This window comes from Lagopus leucura, unplaced genomic scaffold (assembly GCF_019238085.1).
Source record: "Lagopus leucura isolate 7727_CA_CO unplaced genomic scaffold, USGS_WTPT01 Super-Scaffold_100157, whole genome shotgun sequence".
Classification (NCBI taxonomy): Eukaryota; Metazoa; Chordata; class Aves; order Galliformes; family Phasianidae; genus Lagopus; species Lagopus leucura.
In genome coordinates this window covers 4,023,258-4,045,432 of record NW_024962334.1, presented here as the reverse complement: position 1 = coordinate 4,045,432, position 22,175 = coordinate 4,023,258, and the positions used below count along the sequence as shown (strand labels likewise).

Sequence of the window (22,175 nt, the reverse complement as noted above, 5' to 3'; positions counted from 1 at the left end):
AGCATTACACAGAACTTGAAACTTCCACTAAGACTTTTGCAAAGTGACACATCTCCAGTCATGGTGTTTTGTGGAATGTAAGGATTTACAGGACAAGTAATGCTGGCTAGTGAAGAGAAAGAGGCAAACTACTAACTTTAAGGAAGGTGACAAATTACATGTTGGCATTTACTGCTTCATCAGCTCTTCTGCTGCCTGAATTGCTTAGGCAAGAAGGGAGGAGCAAGTTGTGCTCCTGGTGGTAGCGTGTTACTGTAACCTGGAGCACCAGATACAAGTTGGTCCAATGGTGCACAAATTAGAAGAACAGTGTTGCTGATTTGTAATGTTTGGAGAACCACAGACCTCTGGCAAAAATGGTGGTGGTATCTTCTTCACTGCAGCCTGACCGGACTGCTTAGTTCTGTGGATTGTCCTCGCAGTAGCCTGCTTCATTGAGGGCTACTACAGCAGCCTTAGGCTCAAGACATGCTTTAATTTCAAGTGCAGATGATCTGCAGCTAGGGAAGGAGCACAGCAAGTGTGTTCTGTTAAGTAGGAACTTTCAATTCAAGTTTAAGATCTCATGCATGATTTCTTGCCCTAAAAAAGTGTGATAGATTCAAACAGTGCACTCAATTGCACTCAGTGCTTCACGGGACCAGCTAAAGACATCTTCTGAAATGCAGAGGGACTTCCTGCTAGTCTGCATTTTGTACTCCTTAGAACAGGTTGGTGTAAGCCTGCGTGGTACCTTATTTAAAATTAATTTTAATAATGCAGTACTTAAGGACAAGACTAGTCAGGTGTCAAACAGTGCTGTGACTTGGTCAGACGTGCTTACTATCAGCTCACTTATACCACTAGATGCTGCAGTCAGTATTTGACCCCAGACAAAAGCAGCTGGCAAATGCGAATCTCTAGTCTGAATTGTTCCTTTTCATTATTAGAGGAGGAAACTGCAGGCAAAGCCTTGTCACACGTCTGGAAATGGTCGCCAGTGGTCGAATTCGACTGCAGTGGGAACAAAGACAGTGGCTGAAAAATGCAGCTCTCATTTTATAAATAGAGCAGTGATGATTAAAGCCTCCAAAGAGTTCTAAAACAGTATCTCACTACAAAGCTTCAACCTAATGCTAGCCTACTCAACCTCTACTTGACTACAAGGTACATTTACATACAAGCTCTAATGACTCCTTATGTCCTCAAGCTTTCCTATATTTGCAAAAAGTTTGCTTTTTTTTTCTGATAGAAATACCTTTAAGTCCTATGTAATTTCAATTCCCTGTACCTGAAATAATAAAAGAACACTCTACCAACACTTTTAGCGCATCCACTTATTTTTACAGTTGTTTAACTGCATGCCTAATTGAAAGCTTAATTTTTGTTCTAAGGGGAATAGTCAAAATTAGGGCAGCCAATTGTGTCAAACTGTACAGAGAACATTAGAGGGGTAAGTTAGCTTTCATGAGCAATTACTGGTAATTTTTTTAAAGAAGCTCTACAGCTCTGCCTGGTACTTTACATCATTTCCCCTTTCATATGTTCCATATTTGTTACCACATCACTTCTGCAGCATTGATCAAGAACTTGTAAAGCAAGGCAGAGCTTACAGCCTGGAGGAAAACAGCAGCAGCCTGAGTAAAATCCAGGGAGGCAGTTCACAGAAAATCTGTGCATCTTCACACCTCCAAGTTCAGGTATGGAAGAGGCTGATAAAGGCAGGAACTTGGATGTGGAAGGAAAGAGGGAATTTTTCACACAGCCTGGTCTGGTGGTTGGTGACAGGGGGCTGAAACCAGATGATCGTTGTGCTGCTTTGCAACCCAGGCCACTCTATGATCCTATGATAAAGATGGGGTGGGCACAAGGGTAACGAATCTGTAATGAATTACTGTCAGTAATGAAGGTATCTGCGTGAAGTAACGCAGTAACAATTGTACTTTCTATCAAACGCCCACAGTCAGACCACTTGGAATCCCAGCAGCAATAAAGAGCTCAACAAAACAGCTAAACTTAACACTGCTGCAGCCAAGATGAAGCCATCTCTGTGCCATGTCATACACATGAATCACGTCACTTTGGGAATAACAATCATACTAAATCCACCACCACACTGGCACTGACAGAAGTGACCCATCTCCCAGTTTGAGAGTCCTACTGGTACTTGCAGTGTTTGATAAGGAACAGGACAAGAACAGAAACATCACGGAGCTAAAGCTCTATGCCTACTTTTTTTTTTAAGCTCTCTCTCTCTTCTACTGCCATACTAAGGACAAAAAACAGCGTGAAGGAATTCCTTCTGTCTTTCATCCTATCACATAACAATTACATATTTCTGCTTTTTATGAATTCTCTACTTCTATGTTACTCTTCTCGTTATAAAGCTAAACAAAGTACAACTGTGCTGCAGAAAGATGATGTGAATTTAATATGTTTGAACAACTTCTTGCATATGGGTATTTAAAAAAAAAATAAAATAAAATTCAACAGTTTTTCCAACAGAAACTTTATCTAATCCACATCTGAATGTTACTCAGACTCAATTAGTTTCTTCCAACTGGAAGCAGTAACTTGCCAAATCATGCTTACCTTGGTGCAGCTGCAGTGACTGCAGCAGTTTTAATATCAATCTTTAATGAATAGGCTGCTATTGTAGAGAGAGAAACGTGCAGCAATTATTGGCTCTGCATCACAACTAGATCTCAGCACCCCAATGAACCACGCACCATCTTGAAGCTAAATCTTTGAGGCTAAATAGTTGAGAACATCACAGCCCTACCTGAAGTTCTGACTGATGCACAAGATGCCTGTGACCTACTGAAGACTTTAAGCCACCATCAGTTTAAACAGAAGACAAGTCTCAAATGGATCAACAGTGCATCACAAGCAGCTATCAACATCAAAATTGGTGTGTTCTGCTGGGACTACCTCCTCAAAGCACAGCTTTTTGAGCAGACACAGCTTTAAATAGGCTGGATGTATTTATTTTCAAGCAGCACGAGAGAATTCAAATCCATTGCTTCTGTTTTTCAATGATCAAGTAACAGTTTCTATGTTTAAAAACTGCATTCACACCTTCACTTTTACAATGAAATACTGCCACTTTAGTTTTGCTGCTTAGCAATAATTTATATGGACATAAGAAGCTTGTTTAGACAAAATACTAAATTTCATTACAAAGGTGCTTAAAACAGACGTACAAACAAATCAATGGACTAGAAGAGTGATCTGAAAATGATAACTGATTGTTACATTTGAAGGAAGTGCTGCCAGATGTGCTCAAGAATTAAGGTTACAACATGGAAATGATGAAAAACAGTGAACACTTCGGCCAAATGAAATATTAGGTCAACAATACTTAGTCTAGTGGACCTGGGGGGATTTGTGTCTATGTACACTCAGTAGGCAGTTCCCCAGATACTGCTAAGCTACAGGTTGATGCCTTTGTCAGAAAGTTGAGGGAAGTGTGACACTTTCTTATCTGGAGGTGAGTTCATGCTGTACATTAACAATCAGAAATACCTCTGCAATTACGTTGTGACTGAGCTGTAACAATACCTTCACAGTCGACTCTCATTAGAGGTGCTATCACCAATTCATTTAGAGCTCTCCATTGCTTGCTATGCAGAAACAGATGTCAAGAGCCTTTGAAATAGAAATTGACTGCAGAAATCCTTTTGAACAAGTAATAATGCTTTAAAACAGGGGAAGAAAAGAGCTTGCATTCACTCTGGATTAATGTAAAGAGATCACAAATATGAAATTAAGAAGAAGACTGCATCAACTGAGATGAAAGTCAGTGGCTGCTATCCCTCCTCCCAGACCAAAAGTACATTTAAACAAGTGTCAAAGAGCAAACATACCTATTAATGAAGATAACTTATTACAAAGATCACTTCATCTCCACCCACTGCTGAGTTTAAATCGTCATTCAACTTGCTAGCAGGAAGTTTATTCTTAAGAACATTGAAGATAAATACAAGTTTCTTAATCCAACCTTGTGTTGAGAAACAAGAAAGGAAAATGCTCTTAACCTGGTGGTATTTTTGGCTCCACAACAGAGACAGCCAGAATGGGGGGGAAAAAGATCACAAAAGCAAGCCATTATTTTCTTACCTGTGTGCTGAATCAGAAAGCTCTACAATCATCACCAATAACTGCACCTTTACTCTTATGTCAGCACAGGTCTTCCTACAGGTATTTCATAATCTTTAAAAAGATATGAATGTCTATTACAGAGTCGTGGAGTAGGACATTAAAGGGCATCAGAAGTTTTACAAGACAGGCACATACATATTGAGTTCAGGAGCAATAGATAAAGTTCTGTAGGTGTATTTCACTTGTATTTCAGAAGCAGTAGATTCAGAAGAGCTTTAGGGCCATTTTTTGCCCATCTCCAATGAAGCTCCTCAAGCCAGCCGTACACTTTCAGGTTTTCTGTGGTTGTCTCACATATTTAGCTTAATAAACCCTTTAAAACAGATCTTCTGTTTTCAAATTGCTAACTGAACCAATAACACTGAAAATTACACTGTTGGACAGTAACTATGAGATCCAGCTGTGCTTTTCCACTAGCTTTTGAAGTGCACCTGAAGAAAATAGAACCTGTTAAATTACATTAGAACCGTCTTATTTATCTCATGTACAGCTATTTTATTTGAGGAATGTATGAAATAACCACGACTCGAAACCTTGGCCCCAGAAAAAAGCATGGCAGAACACAAAGACACTGATAAGGGAATAAACTAAGAGCGTTCCAATACAGAGAAGTTGGAATACCTGATAATGCAACACAGAAAACGGTACCCTGTGGGGATGCTAGAAGGAACAGCACATGCATTGCAACTGACAGCAAATAATCTGTTTCAGGAGCATGAAACGTACAGTGTGGAACATGTTTACGTACAGAAGCCACTGCCTGCACTTTCCATACGAGGTACAGCATTATGTCACTTCTCTTCATACAAACTATTATATTCCTTCATGCCAGGATAAGAACTGAACTGTTTCAGTTGCTCCCTCAATTCTGGTGTTACTTTCCTTATGAAAAAAGGAGTTATCCAAATAGAACGTTCCCTGAGTAGGCAAAGAAAAAATCTGTAGAGCCAATCTTCATTTGGAAGAGTCTTCATAACTTCACTGGCAAAAAAAATACGCAGCCTGCTACTGTGCTAGCTTAGGTAATTTTAATACTCAGTATTCGTACACATAATAATTACATTGATGGTGTAATTATATCCTAACAGAGCAAGACCTCAGAAAACTGTCTATGATTCAATCTTAATTTTGGAGTACTGTGTTGTAATACTTTTCATGAAGAGATCTCTCCAACTGGAATCCTGTTCATGCCCTGGGGTAAAACACTGCCAAAACATTCCCTGTTACAAAGGCCTACTGTGTAATACCAAGAAAAGAGCAATTTCGCAATCATTACACAGAATTGCAGACACAAAGAGAGCTAGAGAGATGAATGCAGAAGACTGTGCGTGGCTACAGATGAGAAAGGAGAAACACTCAAATGTCAGCCAGTCTTCTTCTGCACCCTGCTGATTCTGGTCTGCAGGTGGAAGCAGCAAAGCAATACCTGGCTTTGAGCCATTCCTGGGCTTCCACCCATCCCTGCTGCTGACATGCTCTCTAACCCAACCTGGAAGATGAATCAGTAGTCACACTCTGCTTATTTCTAAGAAGATTCACAACCGTTTGGCTACTTGGATCGAAAAATATAACTACTTTACATAAATATCTCCAACATCCAAGAAAATGGACAAATCTAAAGTCAAACACGCTTGGCTTGCAGCAAGCCTTGTTTGCTAATGTCTCTATAAAGGCTCAGATTTGAAGTAGTCATCTTAAATACAACTTATATCCAGCAAATGCCGTCTCATCATATGGAGGCACTCACCATTCTATACTTCTAGTGAAACTGAGTAACATTCCACATCTTGAAAGCAACACATGCCTTGTTTTGGTCCCGGACAGGCAGTATTCACTCCTACTTTTTGAAGCAGTCCTTTTACAGCTCAGAGAAACCATTGCACCTGAAATATTCAGCAGCACTGGGCAAAGCCATCACTTAGTCCCCAAGGCTTTGGCTTGACTGTGTAAAAGTGGAAAACCATGATGACATGGCTGATTTTGCACTTGTGAAGGCTCCTCCAACCGACTGACCTGCATTACAGAACAAAAAAATAACAGTGTAATTTTACCTTTACTAAGCTTCTTAAAAAGTACGACCAGTAAAAATAGAAAAGAATTCAAATCATTTGCTACCCGATTTGGAATTTCTAGAATTCAAAACTCAAGCTTGAAGAATGTGTCAGAAAACATTCAAAGAACTTGAACGCAGAAGCTCAGTGGAAATGGACCATGCTGTCCCTCTCCTTGAAGGCTGCTGAAAGGAGTTCCTTGCCAGAGTACATAGTAGCAAAGAGCAGCAAGACTTTTATAGGATGAAAAAACAAGCTGAGCAACTTTTGGCAAAGCAACCACAGGACAACTGTAGGACTTTTCAACTGGTGATCTTCCATTCTCTTGCACTGGAAAATGACAATGTGAGCAAGGTGCTCCTGTTTAAGTTCACTGTTACACAACACACAGGGCCTCAAATCAGAGCAACATTTTGAGTGGTAAAGTTGCTGTTTTGCATGAATGTTATAAAATACTCTTGGATTAAAATAAAACGTAACGAGGATATAAGATGCTTCCTTAACAGAAGGTACTGCTTAGATCCAAAACCAGTTTAAAATAAATTTCTTACCTACAGCTTTTCCTGTTTGCACGACATTTCGGCTGGTGGACACCATCACATTTCCAATCTTCTTCCCACGTTCACTGTTTTGCACAGAACTAAACAGGAGAGATACTGACGACTGTTAGCCAACTGACCAATGAACTCCAGGTGTAAATACTTATTTTGAACATCTATCCATACACAGATCTCCATAGCACGTGCAAATGAGTAAATCAAGCCCATAATTCTTGTGTAGGTTTTATGCATCTTATCTGCTAAGATCGGTTTGGCAAGACTGTCTGAGGAAGAAGAGATACTGCCAGCAACAGGGACCAAAACATCCAGCTGTTCGTGTTTACAGAACACGCTGATGTATTTCCTAAATGTTTACCAAAACCAGATCTGCAAAGGTTTTGCAAAGTTTCAGCCACATCTAGAAGCTTTAAACAAAACAGTGTTACTTGATGGTCGTTATTCTTTTTTCCAAATAGAGTTTACTTTGTATCTTGCTCTAACATAGAATTTTTGATCAAGTATAATTCATATTTCTGTTCAAAATGCAAAAGAATAAAAGACACTTCCTTAACTTGAAAAGGATAAACGCAAAAGCAAATCAATTCCACTGCATGAGTGCGATGACTTGAAAATAAAATTTACTCATTTTAAACAGCAACATTCGAGTCCACACTTCAGGCCTACAAACCCATTTATGCAAAGCTTAACAACTTCACCACATGTGATTTTTTGCAGGAGAACTTTGAACGCAGTTTTGTGTACATGGCCAACCTGAACCATTATTTTGTTTAGGCCATTACTGCAGCACTGTGCTGTTACTAATATTTGCCTGCACATTTTAAAATATACATACCAGACTACGCTATACTTACTGTGACAATCTTAGTTTAACGTCTGACACAGAGTATTGTCCCTGGAATGGATGGCTACAAGAGGAGGAAAAAGCCAAGAAAACATTATTTTTTCTATCATGAATCCATACTTCAACTCCTAGTTATGTTTGTCCCTGTGGCTTACAAAAAACAATCAATCCCTGATAGGCAGGGTACTGTACCACTTTACAGAAGGCTGGGCAGTACTGATTGTTCAGTCTTAGCTTTCTTACAATCCATGTGTAAGCTGCCTCCTGTTTTCACAGCAGGTATTAATAACCTTTTCACACTAAGGCAGACACTTCTTCCAATTAAGACAAAGAATGCAAAAAGGAAAAGAATCTCTTAGGCAGACCAAAAAAGCCTTGCAGGTCTAAAGAAAAACAACTTCCTTCAGACTACATCAGCTGGCAAAGCGAGAATGAAAGCTAACAAAACTCCCTGCACTACAACATAAATGCATGCTAAACAAAACATACGCATAGCCTACAAGTCTGGCATCATCTAATCTTGGAGTGGAAATACAGACAAAACAACCAAAATAATAGAACATGCAACATAAATTAACCAGCTTCCCTCCATCCCTATCAGTGACAACCCCATGCATTGCCTTGTAAACCTGGAAGTAACTCATGAGAAGCAGAATCGCCTGAGGACAGTGACAAATTCTCTACAGCTGGGGACAGCCAGCAATTAACATTAATAAGTTCCACTTCTCCTGACTCTGAATATAGTTTTCTTCATACAATTGTACCCCAGAATTAGAGCAAGGCCCTGAAAAGTAGAAATATTCAATTTCTGTACTCACAGAATCTTTACTGCACAGGGTCACAAAGCCTTCAGGGCTCTGTAACAGGAACAAGCAGGACACTGGTTCTACAGAACACCGTGTGCCCAACTGCTCCTCACAGGAGCATTTCATATGAAATGCTGAAAAAATCCCCACAGTTTCTCACCTGCAATGTACTTCTGCAAGAGCTGGATGCTTGTTGCTATTCCATACTCTGTAGTTGTGAGTATTTTTCCAGGCTGCTACAAAGGCTGTTCCAAAGTCTGACAAAGTCTTGTCATTGTCTAAGGAATTAAAGATGTTAACTTGTAGCAATTCGTTATGGATGCAATACAAGAAAAACTGTATTTCTGCAGAAAAGCTGAGATTTTCCAGACTCTCATCCAATCATACTTTGCTCTGCAAAATGGCCCTTCAAAATGTTTACTTTTTCTTTATTATTACTTTTTATTATTATTATTAAGTCTCTCAAAGTCGCTCAAACAAAACAAGAAATCAAAAAAAAAAAAAAAAAAAAAAAGAAAAAAGAAAACCCATTTTTTTCTCCCTTTAATTAATTTACAAAGTTCTCAATGAGCTCAGCTGGAGAGGATTAAAAAAGGATCCCCCTCATAGGAACTGACCTGCATTAGTTTTGATGAGATAGAATTTGGTTTGCTGTACTGTGTTAACACTCATCCCAATTGAGTAAGCTTCAAATTCACTCCAAAACAGCAACGCAAGCTACTGTGGAATAAACTTATCACAACATTCCCTCCATCCTCTTTAAAATGCAGATTATGGGAAAACACTTTGGAGCCAGACAGTTAAGTAGTAGAATTTCAGGAAAATTCCACCATTCCATTATCAACCCCATGATCATCTTACAACACTGACATTGCCAGACAAAGAACTTGGCATCTTCAAAACTTTAAATTCAAGTTCTCAACCCCATGGTTTCTTAGAAATACCACAGAACAGGAACTGAGTTACTGAATTGGTGTTAAGGGAGAGCAGTCATGAAGAGGATGAAGTTAACAGACTTAGTGCTAGGCAAGCTTCCACAAATAAGCCACTGATTATTTTAGTTACGTTCATGCGTGAAAGGCTGGAACATACAGAATCCCCTCTGAGTTGAGACAAAGATGTTGAGCTCCAGAGAACAAAAGCTGATAAAACCTCAAGCTGACATTTTCAGCTTAAGCGAATCCTTACTCAAGACCACAGCAGCAGCAGGAAAGAGATGGGACAGCCTAGCAAAACCTCCTGAAAACAGCCACTTCATGCCTCCTTGAATCCAATTAGTTCCCCGAACTGACTGAAGTCTGTAGGATATCTAAGTTTGTAAAAAGCCTTATCCTACACATAGCAGGGGGGTTGAAACTAGATGATCAACGTGGTCCTTTTAAACCCAGGCCATTACACGATTCTACTTATAGGGAAAGCTTAACTAAAATCAATAAGGAGACAGTCAAAGAAAAAGTAGGTCTGTAAGGCTGTGAAGAATTAGTAATAATCTTGTCAAGGAACAACAAAGAGAGTCAAGGGCAACTGAAAAAGAAAACCCAGCCTAAAAGTGTAACTTTAGGCAGAGGGATTGTCAATGACAGGCTACAGGAAACAAAAAAGGGCAAATACTTTTTAAACCCACCCTCATCTCTGGCCCTGGACAAGGCAATTGCTCTACCTGGTTGCAGCACAGAAGCGAGCAGCGCATGAAGATAAGCACTGAACTGAGCCCTGATCCACTCATCTCCTCCTTCCCATCCAGTGCCGTCAAGGAAAACATCATCTCTGTTCTCAGTCACGTGCTTCACCAAGTAATCTGCAAATCTGAGGTCAGCTGTTGTAGGGTTCAGGATCTTACGAAGTTCTGGATCGTGGATTTGTACATGAGCATCTTCTATCTGTTTGTAATAATTCCAAGGGTAAAAATTTATCTAAATAGAACTGCTTACATGCACAGCATACTGAGAACCTACCTAAATCTAAACCCAGCAGTTTCAACAAATATAGAAAAGAAACAAGTGACCAATGAAATTCTGAATGAACAGTTGTCAGTGTCAGCTTTAGTTCAACCTGAAACTGATAACCTTCCTGGTAGATAGCAAAGCCTGCTCATTTGATAAGATTTAGAAGAGAAGTTTGGTGCTCACACCTGTTTTCTTAGAGGCTCACTGATTTGCATTTCAATTTATTAAGTTGATTATCAACATGTAGCTATTCAGGATATCAAATTTTGATAATATAGTTGTATTCACTTAGTAGAGCAGACACAGTGCTTTCTTAGATATTGTTTGCCCTGTTGATTAAATCAAGCCAAAGTCAACATTAATATGCTGCATTCTCAACTGTTCCTTAACTGCAGGCACTGATTTTTGAATACTTACTGCAAAGCCATGAGAAAAAACCACGACACGAGAGGTAGAACTACACCAGTGACAAAATAAATGTTTTAAACAAATAATCTGCAAATTCAAATACAATACCTAACATCAAGACAGACACATGACTTTTGCACAGGAAAGGTTATGTCCTACCCTGATACAAATGGAATAAGCTTCAGAATTTAAGAATTTATTCACAGAGAAGTAACTGAAGATTTGGGCATGAAATCACACACTCAAAATGCAACCCTTTTTTTCCCCCCCTTCTTCTTGTGTTCAAGAAGCTTGAATACAAAGAGTCATACTTCCACAATTGCATCGCTCAGATGTTTCTGCTGACGGAACAGGATATTGGTGGCTCCGGCAACAAAGCCGCGGACTGTCACATCTGACAGAAGATGATGCTGCTGCAGTGCCATGTATGGCAAGCAAAGGTATCCCTAAAGCAACAGAGACATTTAGAGGATTAATGCACACACAAACTTTTTTTTTTTTTGGTTGATATTCAGATTTTTTTCCCCTAACTAACAAAAGCCGCCACACTGAACCCAGTACAGACAACTCAGGCTACTATAATTTCACTACATCACATCCTCAAAGCAAAGCAACCAGATTCCACACTTGGTGAGTTTTCCAAGAGGTTGTACTGCCTTCAAGTCTCAGGACTGAAACTACAATACAGTGCGAATTGAATGGAATCAAGTGTGTTTACAAGTGAACAAATTAAGCAACACAAATTGATGATGAGGTCTCAGGTTAGTTAAGAGATGGGAACTCAGTGGAGACAGAGATTCATCCCTCTGCTTGCATACCATGATGGCTTTTGATGTGTCTCAGGTCTACAGTGTCAGAGAATTAGAAACACACACAACTGCCATCCGCATTTGGAGGATGGAAATCTCCCAGCAGTCAGTTTTTGATGGGCACATGCATGCCTGCTTTAAAAGAACAGGATAGAAAGCAATGCATTGTGCTCTTCAACTACTCCATGCTTATGTAAATCTCCTATTCCATTCTCCAATTTAATAGATATAAAAAAAACAACCCAAAACACTTACTAAGAAGAGTTACATGGCTCTGAGGTAAGTAAATCAGAGATCTTGTGAAGCAGCTGCAGTTATTTAGAAGGAGAATTATAATACAGGAGGAGCAAAACCATGAAGTTGAGCACTCAAGTCTAATTCCAGCTGTCCAGCTGCAGATGGCATAGAGGGGGTTATTCACTACAAGTAACCCAGATGAACTCCCAGTATACTGGACAGAATTAAAAGGCACATGTACTTCATCACACAGTAACTGGAAACATACAGTCGAAAGGAGCACAGCTACACTCTTGTTATACTGGATGCAAGGATGGCTTTCTAGATGACAATCATCTGAAAGCAAACTGTGTGTGTTACATCAGATGAACTCAGATGAGAAGTGCCTATGTGGAACAGGAGGTAAACATACAAAATGCCAGCTTCCTTCAAATTGTTAGCTTTTCCATTTTATGAGCTTAGTAGCAAACTAAGTTTGCTCCCATAGGACCTCCTATCAGTCACTTGCTTCTTACTTTCAATCTAGTATTTTCAATAGAACGAAAACATAAATTACAGGCTGTTCTGTTGCTTAGATAAGATCGTGAAGACAAACACCAGACTGTAGTTCTGTGCTGTAAAACCCTTCTCTAACAGTGACTTGAGGCAATATAGGGAAAATAATGTTTGAACTGCTCAGTTTGGCTTCTGTTTGTGCTGTTACCAATTAAAGGTATTCCAAGAAGCTCAAGTGCTATTATTAAACAAAACATTCTGCAAGAAAATGCAAATAAACATCTCCAAAGGAAGAAATGCCTCTGTAACCTCATCAGCTTGAGGAGATATATCTCGATCATCTGCTTAAACAGCATATTAAAAAGAAAACAAAAAAAATATATACCATCTCTCTTACTAACAAAGCTACCCTTAAAGGGGAGGCACTTTTTCCCATTTGAGACAGAAAACCAGTCCCAGTAGATGAACTGCTTGTTAACTAACAATGCCCATCAGAGCCCATAAAGAAACTCTGGAATACCTGGAGGTCAGTTAGGCATTTTTCAGCGAAAGCTTGAAGCTCAGCAGTTCAGCACTGTGCACAGGGAAGAGCCATACACAACCAGGAACAGTTATCATACAAGGAGGTGTGAAAAAATATACACATAAAAAAAGGAAAATATGCTTGGGTGACAGATAAGATACAGCTTTTATAATTAGTTTGGATTAACATGTCTAAACACTTAAGTACTCTGATCTCAACCCGTACAGATTAGATCAACAATTCTTCAGAGTAAAAGAAAACAGTAGTTACTGATACACACCATTCATTAACCATGCTGGGTTAAGAGGTTATGGTCTTGTAGAACTGCAAATAGTACTAAGTGTATGTATGAAAGAGAAGTGGAATGCACGTGCCCACATCCCTTTCCTTCTGCGTACGAACATGCAGCCACTTGTCAGAGACCATGCCTCCATGCTCTGTAGTACCCTACTGTGTATTTGGAGTTCAGTTAACCATAAATTACAAGACAACTCTGACAAAGAGAAGTCCTTTTGAGTTACCAGATACCATGAACAACCTATTTACCTTTGTAAAAATAGCCAACGGCATACCATACTGGTCCTCCTCCAACCCAGAGATGAGTCCTGGAACAAGCACCACGTGTCCTGTGTTGGCTTGGGGCTGCACAGTGATTGGAAGACTTTCCGAGCTCGGGCATTCACTTGGACGATTTTCCACCTGTTCTGATGCTGCTTTTTCACATTCTCCTTTCATAGCAGCCTCATCCAAAATGCTAGGATCTAAGGTCTCCCAGTCACTTTCAGAGGATTCCAGAGATGTGCGGGAAGGAACTTCTAAATGTTGCACAGTGCCATTGGAGGACTGAGCTCCATTATAAGTCTTCTCTGATTGGGAGAAAGGCATGTTTGCTTTCTGACCTTCCATCGAATGGTCTCCTGCCATCTTCCTGCCTCCCTTCTCTGCTCCCAAGTTTGTGTTTGAAACATCACCAGCAGACACAGAAGCTGAGTTTTCTAACCACGGTGTAGTTTCTTGCAAGCCAGCATCCTCTGATATGCTTTTTCTGGGTCTATAGTGTGAGCTGTCAGTAAGACCATGCTCAATCATACCTGCGAAGTGACATCACACGTTAAAGTCAGCATCTCAATACGAATCCAAATGACTTCTGTTAAAGACAGCGAAGAAAGTGCCACTGTTGGATACTGGAAATCACATGTTTTACACTACTTTGGGAAAAAAAAGAAAACAAACAAACAAAAAGAAACACCAAACAAAAAAAAAAACCCTCCTTTCAGAAAAGAGGCCTACCTCAACTTTTTGTTTTGGGAAGACTGGCTGTAAGTTAAGAATTAGTAAGGTTATGTATGGGTTTATCTTTTTGTTTTCAGAAGCTCACGCAGAAAGTTATGATTTTTAAGGAACTTGGCTAATTCAGAGTCACATCTATGTGACCCACAGTTAATAAAGAAGATCCAGTGGCTTTAATTAAACACAAGAAGTAATTCAGATGGTGCAAACAATGTTAGGAGGCATGCCCACATTACACACATAAGTCTACAAGTTATCCTGTTTTTCAGGCAGCATTTCAACATAACTCTGTTTTCATATGATTTATTCCCCTTGTAAGGCGGTACATACAACCACACTGTAATAACTGAGAAGTTCAAGGCTCTCTTCTTACCAGGAAATAATGACAGGACAGTCATCAGAGCTCCCACCAATCTATTTACTGGAGAAATATAAAACAGCACCTGGTGGCAGAAGAGGAGGAGAAAAAATAAAAAATAAAAATAAAAGAACAAAAAGAGCAGAGGGGAAGTAGACAAAAGGGAATTAAAAAAATAAATCAAAACTACAGTTGGGGACAACAAAGAACACAAACTGCTAAAGGAATTTATTTTAAAACAGGAATTCTGCTTACCCACAAAAGCTCTTACAAAAGCTCATATTAACTATTTGAATACACATGTTGTATACTTGTACTTTATAATATTTATGATATATACATTGTATGTATGTGCCTGTGGGCATAACATACAGTCAGATTTTTCTGACTGAATGGTCTTATCAATCCAGCATGCTGACTGGATCAACTTCATAGAAATCTGATCAGGCAGAAATTGTTTCTGGCACTCTACCTAAGTTGTTGTTAATTTGTAGTGCATTGAAGTGTCTCTTCTAGATCAAAGAGGCCAAATAATCTCCGTTCCAGAATTCTGGCAAAAAAAACCCTCCATGAAAATATATAGAAGGTACGTGAAATCTAGGATAACTGCAGCATGCATGTATCTTCCTATGATAAAAACTGAGTTTACAGAAACAGAAAACATGATTGATATTAACTTTAGTGAAAAGTACTTAAGCACATAACTTCCTAGCTTCTTTTCAGGTGCTGGTCAATATGAAAAACACAGAATGCAATAGCAAGAAACTGCAGCAGGAATCCTACAATACCCTTCCAGTTTTATGTTGTCATACGCCATGTACTTGTAGCAAAACGTGTTTTTGAGACTACAGAAATAACTAAGTCTACAAAGAAGCCCTTTGTCTTCAGGAAATTTACTTAAATTTATCTTCAGTTTGGATGGACTTGCCAACTTAAGCCTTTCAATACTTTTATGCATTTGTTCCAGCAAGTCCCTCTGCCATCTTTCCATCTGCATAGGTGCAAGTTCCTTTACCCCTCCTACATTTCATGACCTACAACATCTACATCAGCAAACTAGGTGGTCCTGGCAGCAGAAACTTAAATGATCACCACACGCAAGAAGTCTCCTAGCCCAGTAACAGCTGTGAAGTGAAAAAAACAAATAGCAAAAACATTTCTAAAGCCTGCGGAAAGGCATCAATCAAATTGCCAGGAGTCATAGGAAAGCAGTTCGTGGAATGGAGGCATTTTTCAGCTCAAGGAAAATTGGCATTACTACAATGTGCAAGGCTTCTTGCACGTTATATTTAAGGGCTTCGAACATAGAAATTTCCCCAGTTGCTCTGGAACATTCACATCTGTCAGAAAACAGGCAGTGCCAGAAAACCAAAACGCCTCCTTTTGAAACAGTGAGTGTTGTCTGTCTGGTGGAGCTTAGGGGGAGCTTGGAAAAACTTCTCTTCTTCACTCTGTGCATTTATGATTTGTTTGAGCTTCAGAAAATAACCCACTAGGATCAGATATTCAGATCAGAAAATTGTAGCTCAGTAAAAGTTTTGAATTGTCGTGATGAAATACTAACAACTTCAGCTTTTAAACAGATCAGTAGAGATGCTTAAAATTTTAACTGAAAAAAATGCATACTTTTTTATATATTACACATATATATAAATATATATATGTGCATACATTATATATATTATATATGGCTTAAAAAAAACAAACAACATTGTAGACAAAGTGTATTGATGGGATCTGAGGGAAAGAGCTTGCATTATTCCATCCTGATTACACACATTTCCACATGTGCAGTCCCACTATGTAATAATTATATTCTATTCAAGTACTTCTCTTTTAGAAGGTCACATTCACTGCCTTAATAAGGATCCCTAGGCCACAGACTCAGCTATTTTGCTGTCTGTATGCTGGATCCTACTGGCCTTCCAGTTGCAGTTAATGGGAAATTCCTACTTTCCTTCTCAACAATCTAAAGCAGCTGGGTGTCCTCATAGAAAAGAATATGACATTGGGGGAACTGAAAGTGTTCTTTTAATTCTGTTTAAACATTAAGACAAAAAGTTCCTTCAAAAAAAAGTGTGTGGGACTTATAGACACTCATCACTGAAAGTTCTCCTGTTTATCTCTTGATACCCCAAGGCAAGAAAACAAATATCTTTGTAGCCCAAGGCAAACTCTAAGTAGAGATCTTTGTTCGTTTCTTTGTTGGTTATTTTAAAACAAGTCTGCGTTCTCAATTCAGCATGACTGAACAGAAATGACTTTTTGCATTGTCTCCTAAAGCTGTTCACACAACTCAGGTTTGTAAGACATTCCTTGCACAGGTTTCTTTGTATGGTATGTCTAATTAAAACAGAACAATTTTACTTAGTGAATTCTACTTAGTGAAAGCTGTAAAGCTGTATGTTCCATTTTAGGTCTCAACCTTTCCTACCCATTTCTCTGCATAAGTACCTACTTGCATCCCATACATCTTTTCTTGTCTTCTGTAAGATGTTAAGTTTCCCCACTCACATTTAATTGCATTTTACTTCACAGCTACTAATAAAAGTGGAGAACGCACGTAACAGCAACAGAAGCAAATTTATACAGCAACACACTGAAGTTACTTTGAGCATACTTTCTGCATATGTATGTAAAATTGCTGATCATCAATCCAGATCATTTAAACTTTTTTTTCTTTAATTTTTTGCTGGTATGTTCTACGTATTTTCATACTTAAAAAAAAAAAAAAAAAACAAACTGTTTCTATTTCAATTATCTGCCCCAGCCTACAAAATGATACCTTCTTCTCTAGAAGAATCAATTTAAAAAGGATCAAGACCTGAAAAACAAAGGAAAAACACAGCAAATGAGGCAGTGCCATTGATCAAAACTACCATGCAAGTTTATCCTATTCAAAATTTCTCTGCATAACTGTCAAATGATCAAACCTGAACAACAAAAACCAACCAGTGTTTCAATACCTTTTCTTCACTAGAGCTCTTTGAAACGACATTTGAAACACACACACACACACACAAAAGGACTTCGTGATTGGTGATTCAAGTCACAGAAAGCTTATAAAGAAGGAAGAACATATTGTATCATTCTAGAATTAAAAAAAAGAAATTGCATAAACACAAAAGTTCTTTTACAAAATTACAGATACAGGTTGAGCCAAACAACTTCTCCAGGAACAGCATTCACTTTACCTAATGTTAGACATCTACAGACAAGACATCTAGATCAGAGCCAGCTACCTGTACTCTTTAAACCCAAAGAAATGGAGACACTTCTGGGGCAATCACCAGCACACACGTGAAGTGTATTAAGCATGCACACATACACCATTAAATGCAGAACTTCAAATTTCTCTCCTTGAAGCCTCTCAGTTACAGACTTTAAATGCTATTTGTAACTTTGCTACAGGATACAAACTCAATTTCAACAGCCATTAAGAAAAGCCAACGGGAGAAATTACTAGATTATTTGGTGGCAGGAGCTGCAAAAATTACATATTGGGAAAAATATCCCAAGTGTCTGCAATGACTTTAGCAGTATTATTCCATCATATTTATTTGACAAGGCACAGGAAATAGAAACAAGACCATAATTGAGATACCACTTTCACTTTAGGCCAGAACTAAAGAATTGTAACCCAAGCCTAAAAATCCACAAGAAATCCAAAAGACAGACAGAAGTTCTCATTATGGAACTTACTTTTACAGAAGACCTGTAGGTGGAAACGAAAAATCAGGAGACTGTAACCAGAAATACTTAAGGAGCAATCTCACTTCTAGCTCAGGTATGTCTAGACATTCATCTCTCAGTTCTTCAAAAGGCATTTTACTCCTCAAAATAAGTGCTGTATTTTATAAGTCTAGCAGAAAAAGCCTACCTTGTGTCTGAAGTGAAGAACAAGATCCCGAGGAGACAGACCTGAGACACCAAAGGAGCTGCAATTACTCCACTTTATAGCTAGTAGAGATACTAACATTAATTCCTGTCAACTTTTTGTGGGGGAAGGGGGGTATGCCCATTATGCATTCTATGTGAACCACGGTTATTTCAGTAGCAGAACTCAGAGTACCTTCTCTCCTTTGTGCAGGTGAAATAGTTAAATGACAGTGGAGACAATAACATGTTTAGTCACACCCTGAGTTACTCCTGTTGGCTGCAACAGCATTATGGAAACAGTGAACTAAATCCCACATTGTGCTTTCTAAAAACATAGATAAGAGTCAGAATAAAACAGGAGATTTCCCAAATGACAGACGAAAGATCTAGCATCCCAAAACATCATCTATGAATTAAGAAAGTACTGTTTTCCAAAAACAGCTAAGCAGACATTTGTCAGACTGACAGGTGAAGAAGTACGACGACTTTTAACCCACGACTAACTTCTATTACGAAAGCAACACTGCACTTATTTGACATTTATTTAAATCCCTAAGGAGAAGTAGAACAGAATACTGTGCAGGCACACTCACCTCTATGTTTAATGTGTTAATGTACATAAGCAAATCAGCTAAGGAAGGGAACACATTGATTAGCACAATGTTATCCCTGCCACTTGTACAAAAAAGCCACTTACCAAGATAAACTTGTGACCCTTCTAACAAAGTCCCTCCCAAGGAACTATTCATATGATCATAAAGTTCCTGTAAAAGTATGAACAAAAGCACACAAAAAATAAAACAAGGTCATTAATGGTACGCAGTCGTACAACATCCACTGCTAAAAAAATTGCCTTATTGAAGGATTTCAATGCCTTACTCTACAAAGAAAGTCATGTTTTATTAAGAGTCAATGGAGATACAGGTTGAATATCATGCTCATTCTTCTATTTGAATACATATCAAATTTGTAATCTGTCATGAGGGTCATATGGGTCCTCTAAGGTATTAGAAGAGCTGAATAGCTGAATGACCTATGGAAATGAAATACCTGAGCAAGACCACTAATTAAAAACACTGAAGTCTGCAGCCATACACTGCAGGCTTGTTCCATATCGCTTTTACTTTAAAAGTTACCTTTAGGATTGAAATCTGCGAGAAGTCTTTTTCTTCAAAATAGGCGTGAGTAATGAGCTGCAGCTTGGCCTGGAGTAACCCATACAAAGGCTTGAAAGAAAAATCAAGTGAAAAAAATAATCAGTCCAGTCGCTTTGAACATCAGCCTTCTCCCATTCTGATCTTGCAATATAGTCACTTTATTACACACAGAGTTCACAGAAGGAAAATGATAGACCTGAATTCTTAGCTGCTAACTTACAACATCTTTTGTCTGTGCTCATTTTAAATTATTGTCATTAACTGTACTATCAGGACAATAAACCATTTTGATTCATCTTGTATATACCATACCAACGCTGGATATCTTTCCAAAAAAGTACTTTCCTGTTTAAAACACTGCTCATGCAGCTGTAATGGGAGATCTTCCTTCAGCTTTAAGCACAGAAAATTTCCACTCCCTGCCTGGGGAGTAATAGCTTTTGCTAAGTAACTAGTAAAGAAGTCCCCTCAAAGGAAGAATATACTATTTCTGTGATCATCTTAAAACCTCTTTCATGGCTGATAATAGGCACTCCCTCAGTAATAACACCTAAGCTCAAACTCCTATTATATATAAAGAATTAGTAGTGCTTAAGAATCAGCAACAATTTAAAAAATAACATATTCAGAGCCAAAAGTTCCAGAAAAAAGTATGGAGAACAAATAATATTTAACACATTATTTAGGAGTGTTTTGAGATTTGAGCATTCTTACCAGCTGACTGAGAACACAGACACTTTTCTGCACTGTTTCTCGGGTGATGTCTGCTTGTCGTACTTTTAATGCCTAAGAAATAGAAGTATAACAGCATATTTACCTAAACACACTTCCAAAAACAACTGTTTCACAGGTCAAGATGCCACATATTCCCTATTTAAACAAAATCCTAAGATTTCCTGCCTTCAGAGGTGGAACACCCAAATCACATTTTTTACCTATTACAGTCATAAGACTGATTCTGCAGTTATGTTGTCAACTCACTGAGCACAGCATAAATCCAAATACAGCTGTAATGACAGGCAGAGGACTGTTTGGAAGGCACTACTATGAGTAAATAGTCCTGGAATAGCCTAGAAGCAGCCCTGGAAAAGGCAATGGCATTTTTAATGCAGGGCAATGTACCTGGAGAGAAGCAGCCACAACAGCTAGCTCTTCTCTAAGTACTACCTATGAAAATGAACTGGGCTGTCAAGTCTACCTGGAAATAGTTTATACTCAAGGATTTTCTCTAAACCATCCACAAAATAAAGGAAGTATCTCCAGAAGGAACTCCATTCTCAGCCAGACCAAACGGCTAAGGTAGTTAAGAGCTAAACTAGAAAGAGTAAGGGCAGAAATGCAGCAGTGATTCTTCTAACTGCACAAACAGTGTGTAGATTGCAGCCCACACATCAGAAAGCCAGATGGAAAGGGTGCTCAGGCTGTTATATGAAACACACACTGTTTTGCATTCTACTTTCTCCAAAGAGTACAATTTAAACAACCCTTTTAATTCGTTAGTGAACAGTATAAGCTTGAAATCAAGACACAATCAAGCTATGTTAAAATAACTGCACAGTTAAATAGAGCAAGATTAATAAGATATATGTGAGGACTGGCTGGAAAGATAGTATGCTAAAATCAATGTTAAGTTCAAGAGAAATGGAATTAAAACCTACACATGGCAAATTTCTCCTATAGCATAAATAGAAACATGAAATATAACTAAGGTGTGCTAAAGACAGAGTACAAAATTTGCATCTTCTGAATACAAAACTAATTAACTCTCAAGTCCACATGGCATTCCAGATCCTTGGCACGCCACTTGAAAAGAAGTGATTATTTATTTTTCAAGAGATCTGTAATAACATCTCAACTGTAGTTACTTAGACTACTGCCACTGCTACTTTTGAAAATCAAATGCACACTGTAGCTCTCACCAGTTTTTTCCAGCTTTATTGCTAAAAATTCAGTAACAGGTGCCTACATAGAGCTGCATACAATGAATGGCAAGATTTTGATTTACCATGCAAGCATTTTTTTTTTTTCCAAAGGAGGTACATGAAGATTTGCATGATCCCAACAGATACCCTAAAATTCTTCAGTCACATACTAGAGAAATTTAAACTGCTTCCATCCAAGGGACTTTCTTCCTGGCAACAGGACTTGGCAGCCTGAGCAACTGTCAGTTTTGCTACTTGGGACTAATGTCTGGGTTTGTTCTCAAAAAGCAAAACATTTATCAACTGCCTTGGATATTTTAAAAAAATAAAATACAATAAAATAAAAATAAAAAATAAAAATATGCTGGCTGACATAAAGGAAATAATAGTTCTCAAGTTCTGTAGCTACCTACTGTGTCCATTTTCATAGTTTTAAAAATAAACTGATCGTGTACTTTGAATGTTGGTGTTAATACAAGCCACTGAATTTCAGAATCATTAGTGCATTAAGCCTATTACTTCAGTAGTATTATTCATAGCTTGGAAAGTTACCTTTGCTTCAATCTGCCTGTAGCAAGAGACACCATATACTGTGGTTCGGTCCCCATATCTTGGTGGCAAATGGAAAAACACAGTATCTGTGAAAAAGAAAAGAATGTCCCATAAGTCACTAACAAGTGTAGCTTTCTTGTCACCATTACTTTATAAAAGAGTCACTGCTGAAATACTGGTGCATATCTTTCCTGAGATGTT

The 22,175-nt window shown here is 38.5% G+C and overlaps 1 protein-coding gene across 1 annotated transcript in view; it reads right to left on the bottom strand.

Moving 5' to 3' along the window:
• Nucleotides 1–5,146: 5,146 nt before the first annotated feature.
• The window catches only part of AVL9 (AVL9 cell migration associated), a 34,163-nt gene continuing 17,134 nt past the window's right edge, over nucleotides 5,147–22,175 (bottom strand). Inside the window, exons 3-16 of the mRNA XM_042889359.1 lie at nucleotides 21,975–22,060; nucleotides 20,215–20,286; nucleotides 19,480–19,569; nucleotides 19,041–19,107; nucleotides 18,345–18,385; nucleotides 17,250–17,288; nucleotides 14,480–14,549; nucleotides 13,363–13,907; nucleotides 11,064–11,198; nucleotides 10,059–10,278; nucleotides 8,559–8,676; nucleotides 7,603–7,656; nucleotides 6,743–6,831; nucleotides 5,147–6,153 (exon numbers count right to left, since the gene is read on the bottom strand). Coding sequence (XP_042745293.1) covers nucleotides 6,059–6,153; nucleotides 6,743–6,831; nucleotides 7,603–7,656; nucleotides 8,559–8,676; nucleotides 10,059–10,278; nucleotides 11,064–11,198; nucleotides 13,363–13,907; nucleotides 14,480–14,549; nucleotides 17,250–17,288; nucleotides 18,345–18,385; nucleotides 19,041–19,107; nucleotides 19,480–19,569; nucleotides 20,215–20,286; nucleotides 21,975–22,060 — 1,721 coding nt within the window. The 3' untranslated portion in view covers nucleotides 5,147–6,058. The remainder of the gene's footprint in view (nucleotides 6,154–6,742; nucleotides 6,832–7,602; nucleotides 7,657–8,558; nucleotides 8,677–10,058; nucleotides 10,279–11,063; nucleotides 11,199–13,362; nucleotides 13,908–14,479; nucleotides 14,550–17,249; nucleotides 17,289–18,344; nucleotides 18,386–19,040; nucleotides 19,108–19,479; nucleotides 19,570–20,214; nucleotides 20,287–21,974; nucleotides 22,061–22,175) is intronic.